At 42.4% G+C, this 19,845-nt stretch overlaps 1 protein-coding gene across 1 annotated transcript in view; it reads right to left on the bottom strand.

Annotated features, from left to right (window-relative positions):
• Window positions 1-18,130: 18,130 nt before the first annotated feature.
• Window positions 18,131-19,845, bottom strand: part of NAA25 (N-alpha-acetyltransferase 25, NatB auxiliary subunit) — a 90,203-nt gene continuing 88,488 nt past the window's right edge. The window contains exon 24 of the mRNA XM_077292506.1: window positions 18,131-19,794. Coding sequence (XP_077148621.1) covers window positions 19,672-19,794 — 123 coding nt within the window. The 3' untranslated portion in view covers window positions 18,131-19,671. The remainder of the gene's footprint in view (window positions 19,795-19,845) is intronic.

The following is a 19,845-nucleotide window of genomic DNA, read 5'->3' as shown; positions in this document are numbered from 1 at the left end:
TACTTTACTTGACAGGTTCCCTTTAGGACACTCGTGACTAGATTTCTAAACGGATTTATTATGTAATGTACTGTACCTTGATATAAAAGGGCTTGGAAGTTAAAGGTAACCATGGATCATTATTAGATTCTATTTACTATAAGCAGAATATAAAGATTTATGTTAGACCTGTGATGGTTCCAATTTACTCACCTGCTCCTTTCATTGTCTATGTGACTGCAGAGTACAGTGCCATAAGCAGTGAATGTATCAGAGGCCAAGCACAGGCACATCTGCTTCATTCAATGCCGGGAGGCATCACACACATGGCTGTAGCAGGATCTGCAAGGGAAATAGCTAATAAAATAATTAAATATCAATTCAATATGCAATATTCATCCAGTTTGTATGCACAATCCCAAATAGATAAACCTTTACACAAACACAAGAAAACATCCAGCTAGCTGCATCATTCTTGTCACTCATCCATTAAGGACTGTTAGAACTTGTCACATGTAGGAAATGCTACTTGTCTGTGACTTCCTTCAGAATTGTTGGCGCCTCTGTTGTTAATCAGTTAATCCCTTTCACTCCCAAAGGGTATGTGACCTTTAAAGTTTATACAAGTAGACTTCTGACACTGTATACCTAGACGTGTCAAATACTATTCATCTGTTGTAAGCATGTTACTCTTGGTACCATGTATTCTAGTGGGAGATTGTTCATTCATTGCAGTTGTATTTTTGTGCTCCTGACATGTAAATCAGTTCAATAAAAGAAGTAACCTATCAATGACATGGACAGCAGCGTGGTATTTTGATTAGGATTCCCTAGATTACAGGTACACAGATGAAATTATTATGGGATGGCCAGGGGCGTAACGATCGTGGTCGCAGAGGTCGTGACCTTGCTCATACGGGTGCACGGCCTGCTGATCCCAGTACAAACTTAAACAGATGCACATTCAGCTGAAGTGTATTGCGGCGCAGCGCTGCAATACACACTGCCATCCAATCAGAAGCCAGCAGCTGATGTCGGCGTGCACTTGACTGGAGCTGCATGGCAGTGCAAGCTGAAGTCAACTGCCGGCTTTAGAAGAGGATAACAACAAAGAGCAATATATCTGAAACGTTCAAACTATTCTACTTTGTAAAGCCTCCTTTTGCGGCAATTACACTGAAAGTCGCTTTGGGCAAGTCTCTATGAGCTTTCCTCATCTTGCCACTGTGATTGTTGCCCATTCCTCAAGGCAAAACTGCTCCAGCTACATCAAGTTAGATGGTTCCCTCTGGTGAACAGCAATCTTCAAATTGGATTAAGTCTGGGCTTTGACTAGACTACTCCAAAACATTTACACTTTTGCCATTAAATCACTCAATTGTTGCTTTAGCAGTATTGCTTTGGGTAATTGTCTTGTTGGAAGGTGACACTCCGTCCCAGCCTCAAATCACTGACAGACTGAAAAAGGATTTGCTCCAGAATATCCCTGTATTTTGCACCATCCATTTTCCATGTCCCTGCTGCCTAAAAACATCCCCACAGCATGCTGCTGCCATGATGTTTCACTGTGGGGATGGTGTTTTTGGGGTGATAAGCAGTGTTGGTTTGGCACAAGACATTCCATTTACCTTGGTGGCCAAAAAGTATTTCGGTTTTATCTGACCACAGCACCTTCCTTTGGGGAGTCTCCCACGTCTTTTGGCAAACTCAAACTAGCATTATCATGTAAGTAAAGGCTTTTCTGCCCACTCTTCCAGAAAGGCCATCTTTATTGAGTTTACGATTTATTGTGGTGGTATAGACAGATAATCCAGTCTCTGCTTGGTAACTCTGCAGCTCATTCAAGGTTCCCCTTGGTCTCTGTGCTGCCTCTCTGATTAATGCCCTCCTTGCCCGGGCTGAGAGTTCTCATGGGTGGCCGTTTGTTGTGGTACCGTGTTCTTTCCATTTGATGGTGCTCTGGGGGACCAGAGATTGGGATATTGTTTTTATACCCTTACCATGACTTGTACTTCTCAACAACTTTGCCCCTGACTTGTTTGGAGATTTCCTTGGTCTTCATGGTGTTGTTTGGTTAGGCTACGTTCACATTTGCGTTGTGCGCCGCAGCGTCGGCGCCACAACGCACAACGCAAACAAAAACGCAGCAAAACGCATGCACAACGCTGCGTTTTGCGCCACATGCGTCCTTTTTTTGATTTTGGACGCAGCAAAAATGCAACTTGCTGCGTCCAATGCGCCCGGACGCGGGCGCCGCAGGGACGCATGCGGCGCAAAACGCATGTCCATGCGCCCCCATGTTAAATATAGGGGCGCATGACGCATGCGGCGACGCTGCGGCGCCGACCGCAAATGTGAACGTAGACTTAGTGGTGCCTCTTGTTAATGGTGTTGCAGCCTCTGTGGCCTTTCAGAAAAGGTGTGTGTATATTGACAGACAGGTGACATTTAGATTGCACACAGGTAGACTTCCGTGTACTAAGCATCTGAATAATGAAGGTAATTGCTTGCTCCATTAATTTTTAGGGGTTTCATAGCAAAAGGGGCGAATACAAATGCCCAATTGTTAGTTTTCTGCCGTCATCAACTTTAGAATATTTAGTGCTGATGCACCACATACGAATCAGATTACACAAATAATTAAACACAGGTTGGAATGTAACAAAATAGGCAAAAGGCCAAAGGGGGTGAATACTTTATATACACCAGGAAGGAGCCCATGATGGGGGAGGAGGTGCAACTTGTGTGCCCTTTAAGGATTTAGACTGCTACAAGAGCCCATTCATCTGACCAACATGCGGATGGGAGGACCAGGTCCAAATCTTGCACCAGGGCCCATTGGACTCTATAAAAAAAACAAGATGCACAGGTATCGGATACAATTCTGACTAACATAAACTAATACCTAAAATGTATAAACTTTATTAAATTAGCGTGACAAACAAACACTTAAAAGGCACCAGGCCTGAAATGACCCGTGGCTGTGTTACTGAATAAATGGGTACCTATAAACCCTAAAAGACCCTCACATACCCTTCCTAACAGCGGAGGTTGGCACCCTAGCTTGAACGCAAATTGGCGCCCCCGCTCACCGTCGGCTTACCCTAGGTGCACCCTGTTATGCCCTATATGGGTGCAGAGTATGGCTGGTAAACCTTCTTGATAAATAGGCCAGCTAAGCCGTGGTGAAAGAAAAAAAGAGGGGGGGGGGGGGGGGGAAGTGAACCCGAATAAAAAACTAGATAAACACCTGCTTGTAATCAGGAACACTTACTAAACAGTAACACTCAAATCACAGCACAAACAACGATTAAACCAACAAAAACCAAAAAACCGGATAACACTGAGCATGATTCAGTGATAGAGGATGGCATGATAAAGCCTAATGTACTCCTCCCTACACTCACCCTAATCAGGTCGTCCCTACCTGACAGCGGAGGTTGGCACCCTAGATGAATACGTGATGTGGCGCCCCCGCTCCCGTCGGCTGACCCTCACTTCCCCTTAACAGTTGATCCTCACTGCTCTAAACCAGAGAAAAAAATAGAATCATGAGAGGGAAAAACCAAAAAGTGAGGGAAAGCGCTATTCATGAGTGAGAGAGAGGGATCAAAAACCCAAGAAGGAGGAGCGAATGTGCATTGGAGTATTAATAAATCTATTATAGCCAAGATGGATAATATAGCATTTTTACCAAAAATAATAAACCATTAGGATCAGCTATATTGCACCAATTTCATTACTGCACTCTCCCCACTACAACACGCTACAGCGATAACACTAAGATCCCAATAGTATATATATGCTTCTTAATAAAGGCTAGGCAGATATATGCTGCACTCGAAAGGTAAAAGTCCAAAAAAATAATTTCATCCAACAAAGTGAATACACTGATCACTTAATGAAGTGATCACCGAGATAGTAAAGATACAGTAAAAGTCTGGCCTATCTCGGTGATCACTTCATTAAGTGATCAGTGTATTCACTTTGTTGGATGAAATTATTTTTTTGGACTTTTACCTTTCGAGTGCAGCATATATCTGCCTAGCCTTTATTCAGAAGCATATATATACTATTGGGATCTTAGTGTTATCGCTGTAGCGTGTTGTAGTGGGGAGAGTGCAGTAATGAAATTGGTGCAATATAGCTGATCCTAATGGTTTATTATTTTTGGTAAAAATGCTACATTATCCATCTTGGCTATAATAGATTTATTAAAACTCCAATGCACATTCGCTCCTCCTTCTTGGGTTTTTGATCCCTCTCTCTCACTCATGAATAGCGCTTTCCCTCACTTTTTGGTTTTTCCCTCTCATGATTCTATTTTTTTCTCTGGTTTAGAGCAGTGAGGATCAACTGTTAAGGGGAAGTGAGGGTCAGCCGACGGGAGCGGGGGCGCCACATCACGTATTCATCTAGGGTGCCAACCTCCGCTGTCAGGTAGGGACGACCTGATTAGGGTGAGTGTAGGGAGGAGTACATTAGGCTTTATCGTGCCATCCTCTATCACTGAATCATGCTCAGTGTTATCCGGTTTTTTGGTTTTTGTTGGTTTAATCGTTGTTTGTGCTGTGATTTGAGTGTTACTGTTTAGTAAGTGTTCCTGATTACAAGCAGGTGTTTATCTAGTTTTTTATTCGGGTTCACTTCCCTCTCCCCCTTTTTTCTTTCCCCACGGCTTAGCTGGCCTATTTCTCAAGAAGGTTTACCAGCCATACTCTGCACCCATATAGGGCATAACAGGGTGCACCTAGGGTAAGCCGACGGTGAGCGGGGGCGCCAATTTGCGTTCAAGCTAGGGTGCCAACCTCCGCTGTTAGGAAGGGTATATGAGGGTCTTTTAGGGTTTATAGGTACCCATTTATTCAGTAACACACAGCCACGGGTCATTTCAGGCCTGGTGCCTTTTAAGTGTTTGTTTGTCACGCTAATTTAATAAAGTTTATACATTTTAGGTATTAGCCCACTGGACTCTAGTTACGCCACTGGTGATGGCATCAGCTGTACTTCCTTAGTGTAATTTTTACTGGCAAGGTTACAAATTCCCAGCTACTCTTATACAACTAATCAGCAAACCTTTTGAGCCAGTTTGCATGCTGCGCTCCATAAGCAAACTATGGGCTTGAGACTGCTAAGGCCTTATTCAGACGTATGTGTTATATACAGTACATTTTTTTTTCACAAATACCCATTAAAACCTGTGATGCTATGTACATGTCAACGGCCAATAAGTCTAAGGGACAATGAAGAACATGGATGATGCAATTGCGCTGTCAGTGTTTAACATAGCAAAGAATAAGAGCTTCGTAATGTATTTATCCATCCATGACAAACACCGATTGTAAAAATGTACACACTGGTCCAAGACCTCGATTACACCGCTACCATTTTTTCACGTATGAGTTTAAACACAGACAAGTGAATGAGGCCTAAAATAAAGTCGCAATCTTGCCATGTCCTGTAAATACCAGTGTGTTTATGGAGATGGCCAGGACTGGCGTAAAAAGAACAAAAGTTGCAACATTTTTGTGCAATGACAAGTTTCGCAAAAATAGTTGTGAAATTTTGGATAAATTGGGGCTCTAGTATGAGAGAATTAGGCTATGTGCACATTAAGTATTTGGTGCAAACATTTCTCCACCATTTCTGCATCTCTTGGGAGGATAAAAGCAGTGGAAAAAAAAAAGTTTATGCTGCGTTCTTGACATTCAGTTTTGGTGCAGATTATTCCCCACTGGGTGAAATCTGCAGCAAAAACTGAAAGAATCGACATGCTGCAGATTTAAATCTGTACAGAATCGGCAAGTCACAAATAAGCAACATGTGCATCAGGCTTCAGGAATCTCATTTACTTTGCTGAAATCAGGAAACCCTTAAAGTTTTATGACAATTCTGCGGTAAAAAAAAAGCAACAAATCTGCAATGTGTGCACAGGCCCTTATAAGGGAATTCCTCTAGTAGGAAGATGATTAGTTAACGGCTTATAGCATGTTTACGAGTTTAGCTGACAAATCACAGCTGACGTCAACCCCAACTACCATTACCTCGATTAGACTGGGAAAGGCCCGATAATCATGGACCTTCCCAGTTTGAGAACGTAAGCCCGCAGCTGTCTGCTTTACCTTGGCTGGAATATCAAAATAGGGGCAACCCAACATCATTTTTTAAATTTATTAGGTTAAACCTGGCTAAAAACACCAGTGCAAGAGCATTAACAACGCATACGCATTTTTTAAACTGTGGATTTACTACATCTAATGCAAGTCTATGGGGAAATTCTGCACAAAAAACTGAGCGTTCCCACAAGGGAAAATGACATGCTGCTGCTCAGAAACCCACACCGCAGGTATATTTCCACAGCGTAAAAAAGCACAGTGGGCATGAGATTTCTATCAAATCCACTGTGCTTGTACTGTATAACGCAGCATTTTGTACACTACGAAAATATGCTGCATCCAGAACGCTAGTAATGTTCTGCATGAGTATTTCAAAGCCAAAACAAAGTATGGAGAGAATGAAAAGATTTCTGTATCTTATTTTTTTATTCCCCCATACACATTAGAAGGCTGTCAGCCAAACAAAGCTTCGTTCGATTGCTCATTCGAGGACCATCTCTCCAACACACAAGCGCTCAGTTGGCCGAGTACTCATGTGTTCTCTGTGGGAAAACCGCCAAAAGACATCTCTTCCAGCAACATCACCTGAACATTGCGATCGTCAGTCCGAAATCGAGCTTACTCAATCGACATCTCTAACGACAGTCACTTGGATGGCACCTCCATTCACATTAGTGTCAGCAGACCTCATCAATATTCTCGGGTGCGGCAGACATTCGTTTAATGTGTATGAGGGGCTTTAGTTTATAAACCACAATACAAAAGTGGCCATAATACTGCCATATTCCATACCGCTATCAGGAGGGGCGTGTAGATGACATAAAAATCCCATCTGAGAATATCCTATGTAATACAGTATTAGCTGATGTCACGGTCTTGTCGATGACTTTGAGGTTACAGGTTCACGCTAAGGACTTTGTGACCTGAAAATACCATTACAATCCTAAGAGCTACTGCGCTATTTCAATTTTGTCCGATTACCTGAGGTCAGATATGAAAACCTTCAACTACCTGCAGCTTCCATAACAAATACAGGAGACTATTTAGCTTTCACAGACTAAATCACAGTTGGTTTAACTGAAGTTATTTCCCTCCAGCTAAAGTAGCACAGGACAAGACACTGAAATACTAAGCGAGAAGCTATACGCAAAAAAGAAACGTATGACATGACCCATGCAACATGAAGACATCTTCAGCTTGAAGAAGGACTAATTCACACATCAGTGTTTCGGGTATTAGTGCGCTCCATGTTATATACAGATAGCACTTGCATGTGTGATGGTCTATGGGGCTGTTTATGCATCATTGATTTTTATTTTTTTTGCAGACCGATGTTGATCTGAGTATTGGACCACACTTGTCAATGCAAGTCTAGTAGACCATGAAAAAAAATGGACGATGCCATCCGACTGCTGTCCATTTTTCACTGGACTGTTAAAGGGAACCTGTCACCCCAAAAATGGCTGGTGAGGTAAGCTCACCGGCATCAGGGACTTATCTACAGCATTCTGTAATGCTGTAGATAAGCCCCCGATGTTACCTGAAAGAGGAGAAAAAGACGTTAGATTATACTCACCCAGGGGCGGTCAGGTCGGATGGGTGTCTCCGGTCCGCTCCGGCGCCTCCCATCTTCATTCCATGACGTCCTCTTCGGGTCTTTACGCCGCGGCTCCGGCGCAGGCGTACTTTGTCTGCCCTGTTGAGGGCAGAGCAAAGTACTGCAGTGCGCAGGCGCCGGAAAGGTCAGACAGGCCCTTTTCTCCTCTTTCAGGTAACATCGGGGGCTTATCTACAGCATTCCAGAATGCTGTAGATAAGCCCCTGATGCCGGTGAGCTTACCTCACCAGCCATTTTGGGGGTGACAGGTTCCCTTAAAGTAGAAGTTCAAGACTGTTTTTTCTCATATGTGGGGAAAAAACAATGATGAAAACCGTACCAAACTGATGGAGCTTGTTCAGTTTTTCTCCTATGAGGAAAAACAACCCCTGATGTATGAATAAGGCTTAAAGGGAACCCGTCACCCCAAAATCGAAGAAGAGCTAAGCCCACCAGCATCAGGGGCTTATCTACAGCATTCTATAATGCTGTAGATAAGCCCCCGATGTAACCTGAAAGATGAGAAAAAGACATTAGATTATACTCACCCAGGGGCGATCCCACTGCGGTCCGATCCGATGGGTGTCGCGGTCGGGTGCCTCTCATCTTCTTACGATGACGTCCTCTTCTTGTCTTCACGCTGCGGCTCCTGCGCAGGCGTACTTTATCTGCCCTGTTGAGGCCTCTCTGACCTTTCCCGATGCCTGCGCACTGCAGTTTGAAAGCCACAACACATGCAGGGATTGCCTGTTTGTTAGGCAATTCCTTCATGTGTTGCGGCTGTCGAACAGCAGTGAGATGTGCAGCCGCAGGGCATATTTTACAAGCGTGCGTGCTTGGGTATGCACCGAGTATTGCAGGTGCTCAAGTGACATGTTCAAGTCCCCGGAGCCGCATGTTTGTTAGACAGCCACAAAACATGCGGGGGTTTGCCTGAAAAGCACAGGCAATCCCCATGGCTTGTGGCTATCTAAAAGCAGTGAAACATGCGGCCATGGGGACAAGAACTTGTCACCCGAGCACCCACGATACTCGGTGCATACCCGAGCACCCTTGAAAAAGTCGAGTAACGAGAACTTGCGCTCATCACTAATCGCAGAGCTTGTCAGCTAAAGGCACTGCACTACAAAGCATCGGCAGGACCCAGGCAGAGGAAGTGTGATCTGAGCATGCATGCTCAGACTGTGCTCATTCACACATAGTAACATAGTTATTAAGGTTGAAGGAAAACTTTAAGTCCATCTAGTTCAACCCATAGCCTAACATGCCCTAACATGTTGATCCAGGGGAAGGCAAAAAAAAACCCCATGTGGTAAGAGTAAGCTCCACCTTGGGGAAAAAAATTCCTTCCCGACCCCACATACGGCAATCAGACTAGTTCCCTGGATCAACGCCCTATCAAAGAATCTAATATATATACCCTGTAACATTATACTTTTCCAGAAAGGCATCCAGTCCCCTCTTAAATTTAAGTAATGACTCACTCACTACAACATCATACGGCAGAGAGTTCCATAGTCTCACTGCTCTTACAGTAAAGAATCCGCGTCTTATTATGCTTAAACCTTTTTTCCTCCAGACGTAGAGGATGCCCCCTTGTCCCCGTCACCGGTCTATGATTAAAAAGATCATCAGAAAGGTCTTTGTACTGTCCCCTCATATATTTATACATTAACATAAGATCACCCCTTAGCCTTCGTTTTTCCAAACTAAATAGCCCCAAGTGTAATAACCTATCTTGGTATTGCAGACCCCCCAGTCCTCTAATAACCTTGGTCGCTCTTCTCTGCACCCGCTCCAGTTCAGCGACGTCTTTCTTATACACCGGAGACCAGAACTGTGCACAGTATTCGAAGTGTGGTCGAACTAGTGACTTGTATAGAGGTAAAATTATGTTCTCCTCATGAGCATCTATGCCTCTTTTAATGCATCCCATTATTATATTTGTCTTTGTAGCAGCTGCCTGACACTGACCACTGAATATGAGTTTGTCATCCACCCATACACCCAGGTCTTTCATTGACTGTTTTGCCCAGAGTTTTAGAATTAAGCACATAGTTATACATCTTATTACTTCTACCCAAGTGCATGACCTTACATTTATCCCCATTAAAGCTCATTTGCCATTTATCAGCCCAAGCTTCTAGTTTACATAAATCATCCTGTAATATAAAATTGTCCTCCTCTGTATTGATTACCCTGCAGAGTTTAGTGTCATCTGCAAATATTGAAATTCTACTCTGAATGCCCCCTACAAGGTCATTAATAAATATGTTAAAAAGAAGAGGGCCTAATACTGACCCCTGTGGTACCCCACTGCTAACCGCGACCCAGTCCGAATGTGCTCCATTAATAACCACCCTTTGTTTCCTATCCCTGAGCCAGCTCTCAATCCACTTACACAAATTTTCCCCTATCCCCATTATTCTCATTTTATGTAACAACCTTTTGTGTGGCACCGTATCAAAAGCTTTTGAAAAGTCCATATACACTACATCCACTGGGCTCCCTTGGTCCAGTCCGGAACTTACCTCTTCATAGAAGCTGATCAAATTAGTCTGACATGAACGGTCCCTAGTAAACCCGTGCTGATACTGGGTCATGAGGTTATTCCTCTTCAGATACTCCAGTATAGCATCCCTTAGAATGCCCTCCAGGATTTTACCCACAGTAGAGGTTAAACTTACTGGCCTATAATTTCCGAGTTCAGTTTTTGTCCCCTTTTTGAATATTGGCACCACATTTGCTATACGCCAGTCGTTTGGTACAGACCCTGTTATTATGGACTCTTTAAAGATTAAAAATAATGGTCTATCAATGACTGTACTTAATTCCTGCAGTACTCGGGGGTGTATCCCATCCGGGCCCGGAGATTTGTCAATTTTAGTGATTTTCCGACGCCGCCGTACTTCCTGCTGGGTTAAGCAGGTAACCTTTAATTGAGAATTTTTATCACTAGTCATATTGGCTGCCATGGGATTTTCTTTTGTAAATACTGATGAAAAAAATCATTTAGCATATTGGCTTTTTCCTCATCCTCATCCACCATTTCACCCAGACTATTTTTAAGGGGGCCAACACTATCATTTTTTAGTTACTTACTATTTATGTAGTTAAAGAATATTTTGGGATTATTTTTGCTCTCTCTGGCAATGAGTCTCTCTGTCTCAATCTTTGCTGCCTTGATTTGCTTTTTACAGAATTTATTTAATTTTCTGTATTTATTTAATGCCTCCTCACTACCTACTTCCTTTAATTCTCTAAATGCTTTCTTTTGTCCCTTATTGCGCCCCTTACAGCTCTATTTAGCCATATTGGTTTCCTCCTATTTCTAGTATGTTTATTCCCATACGGTATATACTGTGCACAGGTCCTATCCAGGATGCTAATAAACGTCTCCTATTTTCTTTGTGTATTTTTGTGTCTCAGGATATCGTCCCAGTTAATTGCACCAAGATCCTCTCTCATCCGTTGGAAATTTGCCCTCCTGAAGTTTAGTGTCCTTGTCACCCCTCTACTACACATCTTATTAAAGGAGACATGAAAACTTATTATTTTGTGATCACTATTCCCCAAGTGACCCCCAACCCTTATATTTGATATGCGGTCTGGCCTGTTGGTTAATATTAGGTCTAGCAGTGCCCCCCTTCTTGTTGGGTCCTGAACCAGTTGTGAAAGGTAATTGTCTCTCATAGTTGTCAAAAACCGATTACCTTTACTGGAACTGCAGGTTTCTGTTCCCCAATCTATTTCAGGGTAGTTGAAGACCCCCATAATAATGACTTCTCCTTGAGTCGCAGCTTCATCTATTTGCTTTACGAGGATAATCTCCATTGCTTTCATTATTTTTGGAGATTTATAACAAACCCCTATCAGTAATTTATTATTTTTTCCCCCTCCCCTTATCTCCACCCACAGGGACTCTACATTTTCATTAGATTCACCTATATTATCACGCAGGATGGGTTTTAAGGACGATTTTACATACAGACACACCCCACCCCCTCGCTTATCTGTACGGTCATTTCTGAAAAGGCTATAGCCCTGCAAGTTAACAGCCCAGTCATGGCTCTCATCCAGCCATGTTTCAGATATCCCCACCATGTCATAATTATGCTCCAACAACATTAATTCTAATTCGTCCATTTTGTTGGCGAGGCTTCTGGCATTAGTATACATGCACTTGATGTTCCTCTCTGTACCTCTATTCTTTCTTAAATTACTAACTGTTCTAACCCCACCCCCCATGCCACCGCCACCCCCAACTTCCTTATTTGTGCCCAGGTCTCTATCTGCACTATCTTCCCCTCCTATAAAATGAATACCCTCCCCCCATTACCTAGTTTAAACACTCCTCCAACCTTCTAGCCATTTTCTCCCCCAGCACAGCTGCACCTTCCCCATTGAGGTGCAGCCCGTCCCTAGAGTAGAGCCTGTAGCCAACTGAGAAGTCGGCCCAGTTCTGCAGGAACCCAAACCCCTCCTTCCTACACCAATTCTTGAGCCACTTATTAACCTCCCTAATCTCCCGTTGCCTCTCTGGCATGGCACGTGGTACAGGCAGTATTTCGGAAAATACCACTTTGGAGGTCATTGCTTTCAGCTTGCAACCTAATTCCCTGAAATCATCCTGATCCCACCAATGGCATGCGCTACTCGGTTTGACCGATTTCGTTTTCTAGATTGGAAATAGAGTCAGAATCACAACAGAAGCATTTATCACGCACCTAGAGATCACCTTACAGGGCAGGTAATAAAAGTATATTAGAAAAATGATTATTAGTAAGAGTTAGGGCATATGAAAGGGTATGAAATTACTAGTCGGAAAACATCTTTAACCTGTTCACAAATTTGGACATATAGATACATCCAAGTTCGCATCCCTGTATTTGATGCGGGCTCCGGTGCTGAGCCCACATCTTTCCCTGCACATGACAGCTAATTTGATCAACGGTCATGTGCCTTTAACAGCCGCGGGTGGATTCGCGAACCACCCGTGCCTGTTAAGTTAAATGCCGCTATCAATCTCTTGGCAGTGGCATTAAATATGCGTGATTAGCAGAGTCACAAGACACACCCCTATCATGACACCCATTGTAAATCTATGAACATTGGAGAGTGAAACGCTGCTATGTGTAACACAAGCAATCGAATGATCACAGCTTCAAGCCTTCTACGGAAACTATTGAAGCAAGTAAAATAAAAAAAATAAAAATTAAAACAAAAACAAATAGTTCAAATCACCCCCCTTCTTGCAACATTAAAAATAAAACAATAAAAGAATTATACATATTTGGTATCACTGCGCTCCGAAATGTCGTATCAAAATGTAAAGTAAGTTAATCAGATCGGTAAACAGAGTAACAAGAAAAAAAAAATCAAACTGCCAGAATTTATGTTTTTATATTTGCACAATAAAGATCAGGAGAAATGGAGACGCTAAGGGTCTCGGGAAAATGGTGTCATTTTTTTTACTTTGGATCCTATTCATGTTTGGTATCTACGTACTCGTACTGACCTGGGGAATCGTGGTTATTTCAGCATTTAGTTAACATGGTAAAAAAAAATATATATTAATTGAACCTTTTTTTTTGCCATTTCACAGCACTTTTTCCCCCCCATTTTACAGTAGACTGTATGGTAAAATCAATGATGTCATTCAAAAGTACAATTCGTCCCGCAAAAAAACGAGCCCTCATACGGCTATTTTGATGGAAAAATAAAAACGATATGGCTCTGGAAAGAAAGGGAGCAAAAAAATAAAAGCGCAAAAATTGAAAATCACAAGGTGGTGAAGGGGTTAATATTCACTAGTGTGAGTGTATTTTTCTTTCTTTATTCGGTGTTTTTTTGGGGGGGGTTGAAAAATGTCAAGATTCAGGAAATGCCCTTTTTAGGCTACTTTCACACTAGCGTCGTACTCGGCCCGTCGCAGAGCGTCGGCCCGACGTACCGACGCTAGCAGTGAATGCGCCGCACAACGGGGGGCAGCGGATGCTGTTTTCCCACGCATCCGCTGCCCCATTGTGAGGTGCGGGGAGGTGGGGGCGGAGTTCCGGCCGCGCATGCGCGGTCGGAAATGGCGGTCCGTCGGCGGCAAAAAATGTTACATGGAACGTTTTTTGCAGCCGACGGTCCGCCACAACACGGCGCAACCGTCGCACGACGGTTGCGACGTGTGGCAATGCGTCGCTAATGTTAGTCAATGGTGAAAAACGCATCCTGCAAGCACTTTTGCAGGATGCATTTTTTCGCCAAAACGACGCATTGCGACTAGTGTTGAGCGATACCGTCCGATACTTGAAAGTATCGGTATCGGAAAGTATCGGCCGATACCGGCAAAGTATCGGATCTAATCCGATACCGATACCAATACAAGTCAATGGGACTCAAGTATCGGACGGTATCCCTGATGGTTCCCAGGGTCTGAAGGAGAGGAAACTCTCCTTCAGGCCCTGGGAACCATATTAATGTGTAAAATAAAGAATTAAAATAAAAAATATTGCTATACTCACCTCTCCGACGCAGCCTGGACCTCACCGAGGGAACCGGCAGCGTTCTTTGCTTAAAATGCGCGCTTTTCCTTCCTTCCGTGACGTCACGGCTTGTGATTGGTCGCGTGCCGCCCATGTGACCGCAACGCGACCAATCACAGCAAGCCGTGACGTAATTTCAGGTCCTCAATGCAGAAATAGGCATCAGGACCTGAAATTACGTCACGGCTTGCTGTGATTGGTCGCGTCGCGGTCACATGGGCGGCACGCAACCAATCACAAGCCGTGACGTAATTTTAAAAATGCGCGCGTCTCCTGTCTCCCGTGACGTCACGGCTTGTGATTGGTCGCGTCGCCCATGTGACCGCGACGCGACCAATCACAAAGCCGGAACGTAATTTTAAAATACTGAATGCCTAGAAGGACCTGAAAATTACGTCACGGCTTGCTGTGATTGGTCGCGTCGCGGCCACATGGGCGGCACGCGACCAATCACAAGCCGTGAAGTCACGGAAGGAAGGAAAAGCGCGCATTTTAAGCAAAGAACGCTGCCGGTTCCCTCGGTGAGGTCCAGGCTGCGTCGGAGAGGTGAGTATAGCAATATTTTTTATTTTAATTCTTAATTTTACACATTAATGTTGTTTCGATACCGATACCCAATACCACAAAAGTATCGGATCTCGGTATCGGAATGCTCAACACTAATTGCGACGTATTGCAAAAAACGCTAGTGTGAAAGTAGCCTAAGAGGGATTTTGAGTATGTGCTCCAAAATCTTTTTGTGAACAGTAAACAGGCTAAAGGCTTTCTCCTTCACATAGTTTTTTGTTTTCCTGCATATTTTTGGTTTAAAGAAGCAATTCCGTGGAATTTGTTATACCTTAAACCTGTGCAAATCTGTATGTAATGTGCATGAATATATTTACAGATCTCCATCTTCCCCGATTTCCAGCGCTACTCTGGTCTTCTCACTGAAATTTTGACTTGGTGGATCACACAGACGAGTCTACAAATCGCTGTCACGTGAACAAGAGGAGGAACGGAATGGAGCCGGAAACCAATGTGTTTATTAACACACTTACCCTACATCATATACACATTTACACAGGTTTATGGCATAAAATATTTTATGGGAGTACCTCTTTAAAGTCAATGGGGGTGGAACAAACAAAGAAAACCCTATAGCAAAAGCAAAGCAGCCGTTAACCTAGATTTCCCCTATACATACAACAGAAAATGCACAGCATTAAAACCATTGTCTATGTGGATTCTTTCGAAATGCTTCCCTTGTAGAGATGAGGGAATACATTTGCAAGACCCTGAGGTCCAGCGGCCATGTCAGTAATCTGTGGCCGTCGTATTAGAGCCCTGAAACCTCCTTCTATCTGCTGGACCTCCCTGATTTGTAGCCCAGGCGTGACGCATGTGTAACGTTGTGACGGGGAAGCCGGTAAGTGGTTGTGCTCTCATCTGGTGGGCACAGACTAAGGGCGGCTGGACCAAGTCCTGCAGTTTGATTTGTTAACCTCTACTTACAAGTTTCATGCATGTAGGAATTTCCCCATTAGTTAAAAGCACATTTTTGACAGATGAGTCTTTGGTCTGCCAAACACTTAAATTGTTTGATTCTATAACATGCCAAGCTTGTTTTATAAGTGCGCTCTAACATGGCTTCCAATGTTATTCATGAAAATGAATTAAGGGGTTGTCCGGTTTAAATAGCCATATTAAAAAAAACAAAAAACTTTTTTTTAGGATTTCTGGGATAAGAGATGTTCTATTAGGCCGGGGTCACACTTGCGAGTGCAATGCGAGAAACTTGCGCGAGTCTCTCGCATCAATACCCGGCACTCGGGACCGGAGTGTGCGGCTGTGTGTATTTCTATGCAGCCAAAACCAGTTACAGAGACCAAATCTGTTTCAGGAAGAATTAGTACTTGCTGCAATAAAAAAAAACCCAAAACATATGGATGACAAATAGGTGAAAAAAATTGGCAAGAGTTTCCTGGATGAAGCTGCAATGTATTATACAGTCATGTGAACGTGGCCTTAAGGGTCAGAGTGTCATACCCCTACCTTTCATTAGGTTTACATTTCACATAACTCCATTTCCATCTAATTGAGAAAAATTTCTTTTTTTTTTATTAAATATTTTATTCAGGTCACCCATCAAGCTCTCATAATAAGGGTATTGCAACAGTGGCATAATTTTGGTCCAACTGACGGGCGGTTGTGAACTTGTGTCTATTGATTGAGAAACAGTATTTAGTAATCGGAAGGGAAAAGAATTATGGGGTTTGGAAAATGGGCCAAGTTAATCTATGGACAATGTTATAACATCCCCCATTTTCCCTGAAGACAAGCATACCTGTAATTTTCTTTTAAAAGTCATGTACTTATGCAGAAGAGTTACTAAAAGCTTTAAATATTTGTAAATGCCCTTAACCATGCTCTCAAACTAAGAAAATAAATGGATGTCCTGCATTGTAAAGACTCACTTAACACTGACAACCTATTACTGCCCCCATTAGGCTGTGTGCACACGTAGCAGATTTTTTGCGTTTTTTTCGCTATAAAAACGCTATAAAACCGCGAAAAAAACGCTAACATTAAGCATCCTATGTAACAGAATGCAATCCGTATTTTTTGTGCACAGGCTGCACAGCTGCATAGGCTGCATCTATAGTAAAAAGTTGGTCACACTTGTTAAACACTATGTTTGACAAGTGTGACCAACCTGTCAAACAGTTTTCCAAGCGATGCTACAGATCGCTTGGAAAACGCTAGCATTCTGCAAGCTAATTATGCTTGCAAAACGCTAGTTTTCTGCGGGTATATGCATGCTAATTCTGCATGCGATATACCCGCGGCAGGAGGCGCAGAATTGCCGCGGAAAGTTCCGCGGCAGTTCTGCAACGTGTGAACTCAGCCTTACAGAGTCCAATTACAGCCCTCACACTAATGTCTTGTGGATGGAGCCTTGTACTTCGTATGAGGGCAGTAATTGACTAGGTACAATGCGCTACACAATCTGTTAGTATGAGGCTGTAAATATTCTTTTGAAGTCTCAGGATATTAGAGCCAAAAGTGACAGCGGTAGCAAGTTTGCAATATGTCTAATTGCAATACCATGTTGAAGCATAAAATTGCATTTTCAGAATACAAATTCAGGTCAGATTTACCATATTGAGGTCATATGATTGGCAAGCATTCTTTAGAGACAGCACCAATCTATACCTAAAGTTATGCGTCATCAATACTTGGAAGGTTTTAGCGCTGCACAATATTTTTCTTCCTCGTTTACAAGCTAAAAAGACATGCTGCGAACAATCAAGTGCAGAGGAAGGGCATCAGGCAAAGGCATTATATACTTATATAGCTTCCCATACTTGGGTGTCCATAGTTGGACCCCGGTCCTGCTCGGCCCTTATTCACATTAAGGTCCATTTTGACACATTGTGAGGTTTTAATACTAGAAATTAGGACTGTCATGACTAAGTCCACCTTGTCGCAGTAGGATGGCTTTCACACTTTTTTCTTTATAGCAAAAACAGTATTTACTAAGTACCCCAACTTATTTATATGTACTATTGCTAGTACAGCAGGGTATATGTTCATATTGTTCCTCTCTTAGGTTTTGACAGTACCTATCTATAAAGTTATAGGTCATCAATACCTGCAAGATTTTATCATTGTACAATATTTTTCTTCCTCGTTTACAAGCTAAAAAAACACGCTCCAAACAAAAGTAAAAGGACGGACGAAAAACAATTCAATTTAACAAGTTGTAACTCCAGTTCTGACTCCACAAATGCTTACACTTTAATTTCTTACAATCTGCATTTTGATGATTTTTTCCCCCCCACATCGTTGGCAATTTTCAAACCCATAAAATTATACTGAACATTTGAAAAGCAAATATTTAGTCAGTCAGACACAGTGCGTAATACATAGGGATTTATTTTAAAAATACTCTTGTCAACCACCTAGCATCACTAACAAAATGTGTCTGTAATATAGGGCAAAATCCCAATTGCCAGGCTCTCTGAACCCTTACATACAGTTTGTGAAAACAGTCAGGTAAAAGATTAGCAAAAGTCTGTAACTCACCCGGCAACCCAAATCAAAACCTATTCCTTTCATGCTGGTTGTTTCATCTGCACGTAGGGCTGAGATTGGCATTTTATTACATACGTTTGTCTGTATGCATATGTGTATGTACATAATTATATACTATACAAATATACATACCCACATATAGATTTATATAAATATACACCAGCACTCGGATAGTGACAGGGTTGCATAAATAAGCATACAAAATGATGTAATCTCTTTAGCAAAATGGAGAAAGCCACTTCAGATCCTGAAGATTGGTGAAAATGTCTTCTGCCATAAAAAGCAAAGGAACACAGGTTTGACATTTCAAAGCACCTGAACGACTGGGAAAAATGGCTGAAACTAGACCTGGCTTAAAGCTCTTAATAATTTAGGACTTACTAATTAGATGTAGTATTGTAACAATGGGGTAGACAGCTCTTCTGGTCTTTACATGGTTAACAATATGTTTGAAGTTCCCCATACACATTAGATAGCCATCGACTGAACAACTATTCTGCTGACAGCCATCTCCTTAGGAGTCACCCATATACAAAGGCGCTTGGCAGAGCTCTACTGAGAGCTCCTATGCTCACTCTTGAGAAAGTCGCCGCCAGTCTTCTTTGGCGGCAGCTTAACACCCAGAGAACAAAATTATTGGCCACTGGAAATTTGAAAGATCCCGTCAATAACTGGTAGGTTCCCTTGACTTTGTTTCTGGGGGTCTTTAGATTCAATATGTGGCTTATTGAGAGTTACTTGTCTCAATCTCGTAGTTGGCAGCCATTTTCAAGCCCATGTTCCAGATGATGTGTATATCAGCTTTTCAGTGGTCTGGCCAGTGACAAAAACAAAAAAAAATCTAAATTTTTCAAGCTCTTGAAACACATCATGTCATATAATTTAAAACACCTACTAGGAAGGGGGAAAGAAGGCCATTTGCAAACCATTCCGTTCATGTTTAGGTGAAGAAACTGATGTAATAAAAGATAAATAGAAACAAGGAATTTCATAAAGCGCCCCCTCCCCCCCCCCAAAAAAATAAATAAAATTTATCGAGCGATGGGGAATAACGATTGGGATTCAGCCAATTACTATTGCTGCATGTACAGAGTTTCCATGTTCGCATGAAGGGGGAAGAAAAAGGTATGAAAAATTAATTGCTGAAAGATCATGAGCATGTATAAAAAGTGGTCAGGTGCAGGCCACGGCTGCTGCGTTATGTACAATAATTTAAACCAAATTGTATAAATTTCATTCACGACTTAAAAAAAAAAAAAAGAAAATCAGATTGTTGAAGTCCTTCATGCATGTTCTTGGGAAGTTCTGGATTAGGATGACCGCCAGAACCTCAACAATGTTTCGAAAGACCGTTCTTATTCACATTCTAGAGTTTTAGTTTCTTAATTGTTTCGAGTCTCTTCCGCAAGAGATCGCCCACCTCTTGCAATGAGTGCACGTAGCTGTTCTGAACCTTGTCTGATGACAGCTTTGTAAACTTCTTTTCTTCCTGAATAAGAAAACATTAAAAATTACATTTTTTTTAAGGAAAAAAAGTTAA

The sequence above is a fragment of the Ranitomeya variabilis genome, chromosome 1 (assembly GCF_051348905.1).
Source record: "Ranitomeya variabilis isolate aRanVar5 chromosome 1, aRanVar5.hap1, whole genome shotgun sequence".
NCBI classification, from domain to species: domain Eukaryota; kingdom Metazoa; phylum Chordata; class Amphibia; order Anura; family Dendrobatidae; genus Ranitomeya; species Ranitomeya variabilis.
The sequence above is the reverse complement of the archived record's forward strand: the minus strand, read 5'-3'. Positions and strand labels throughout refer to the sequence as shown.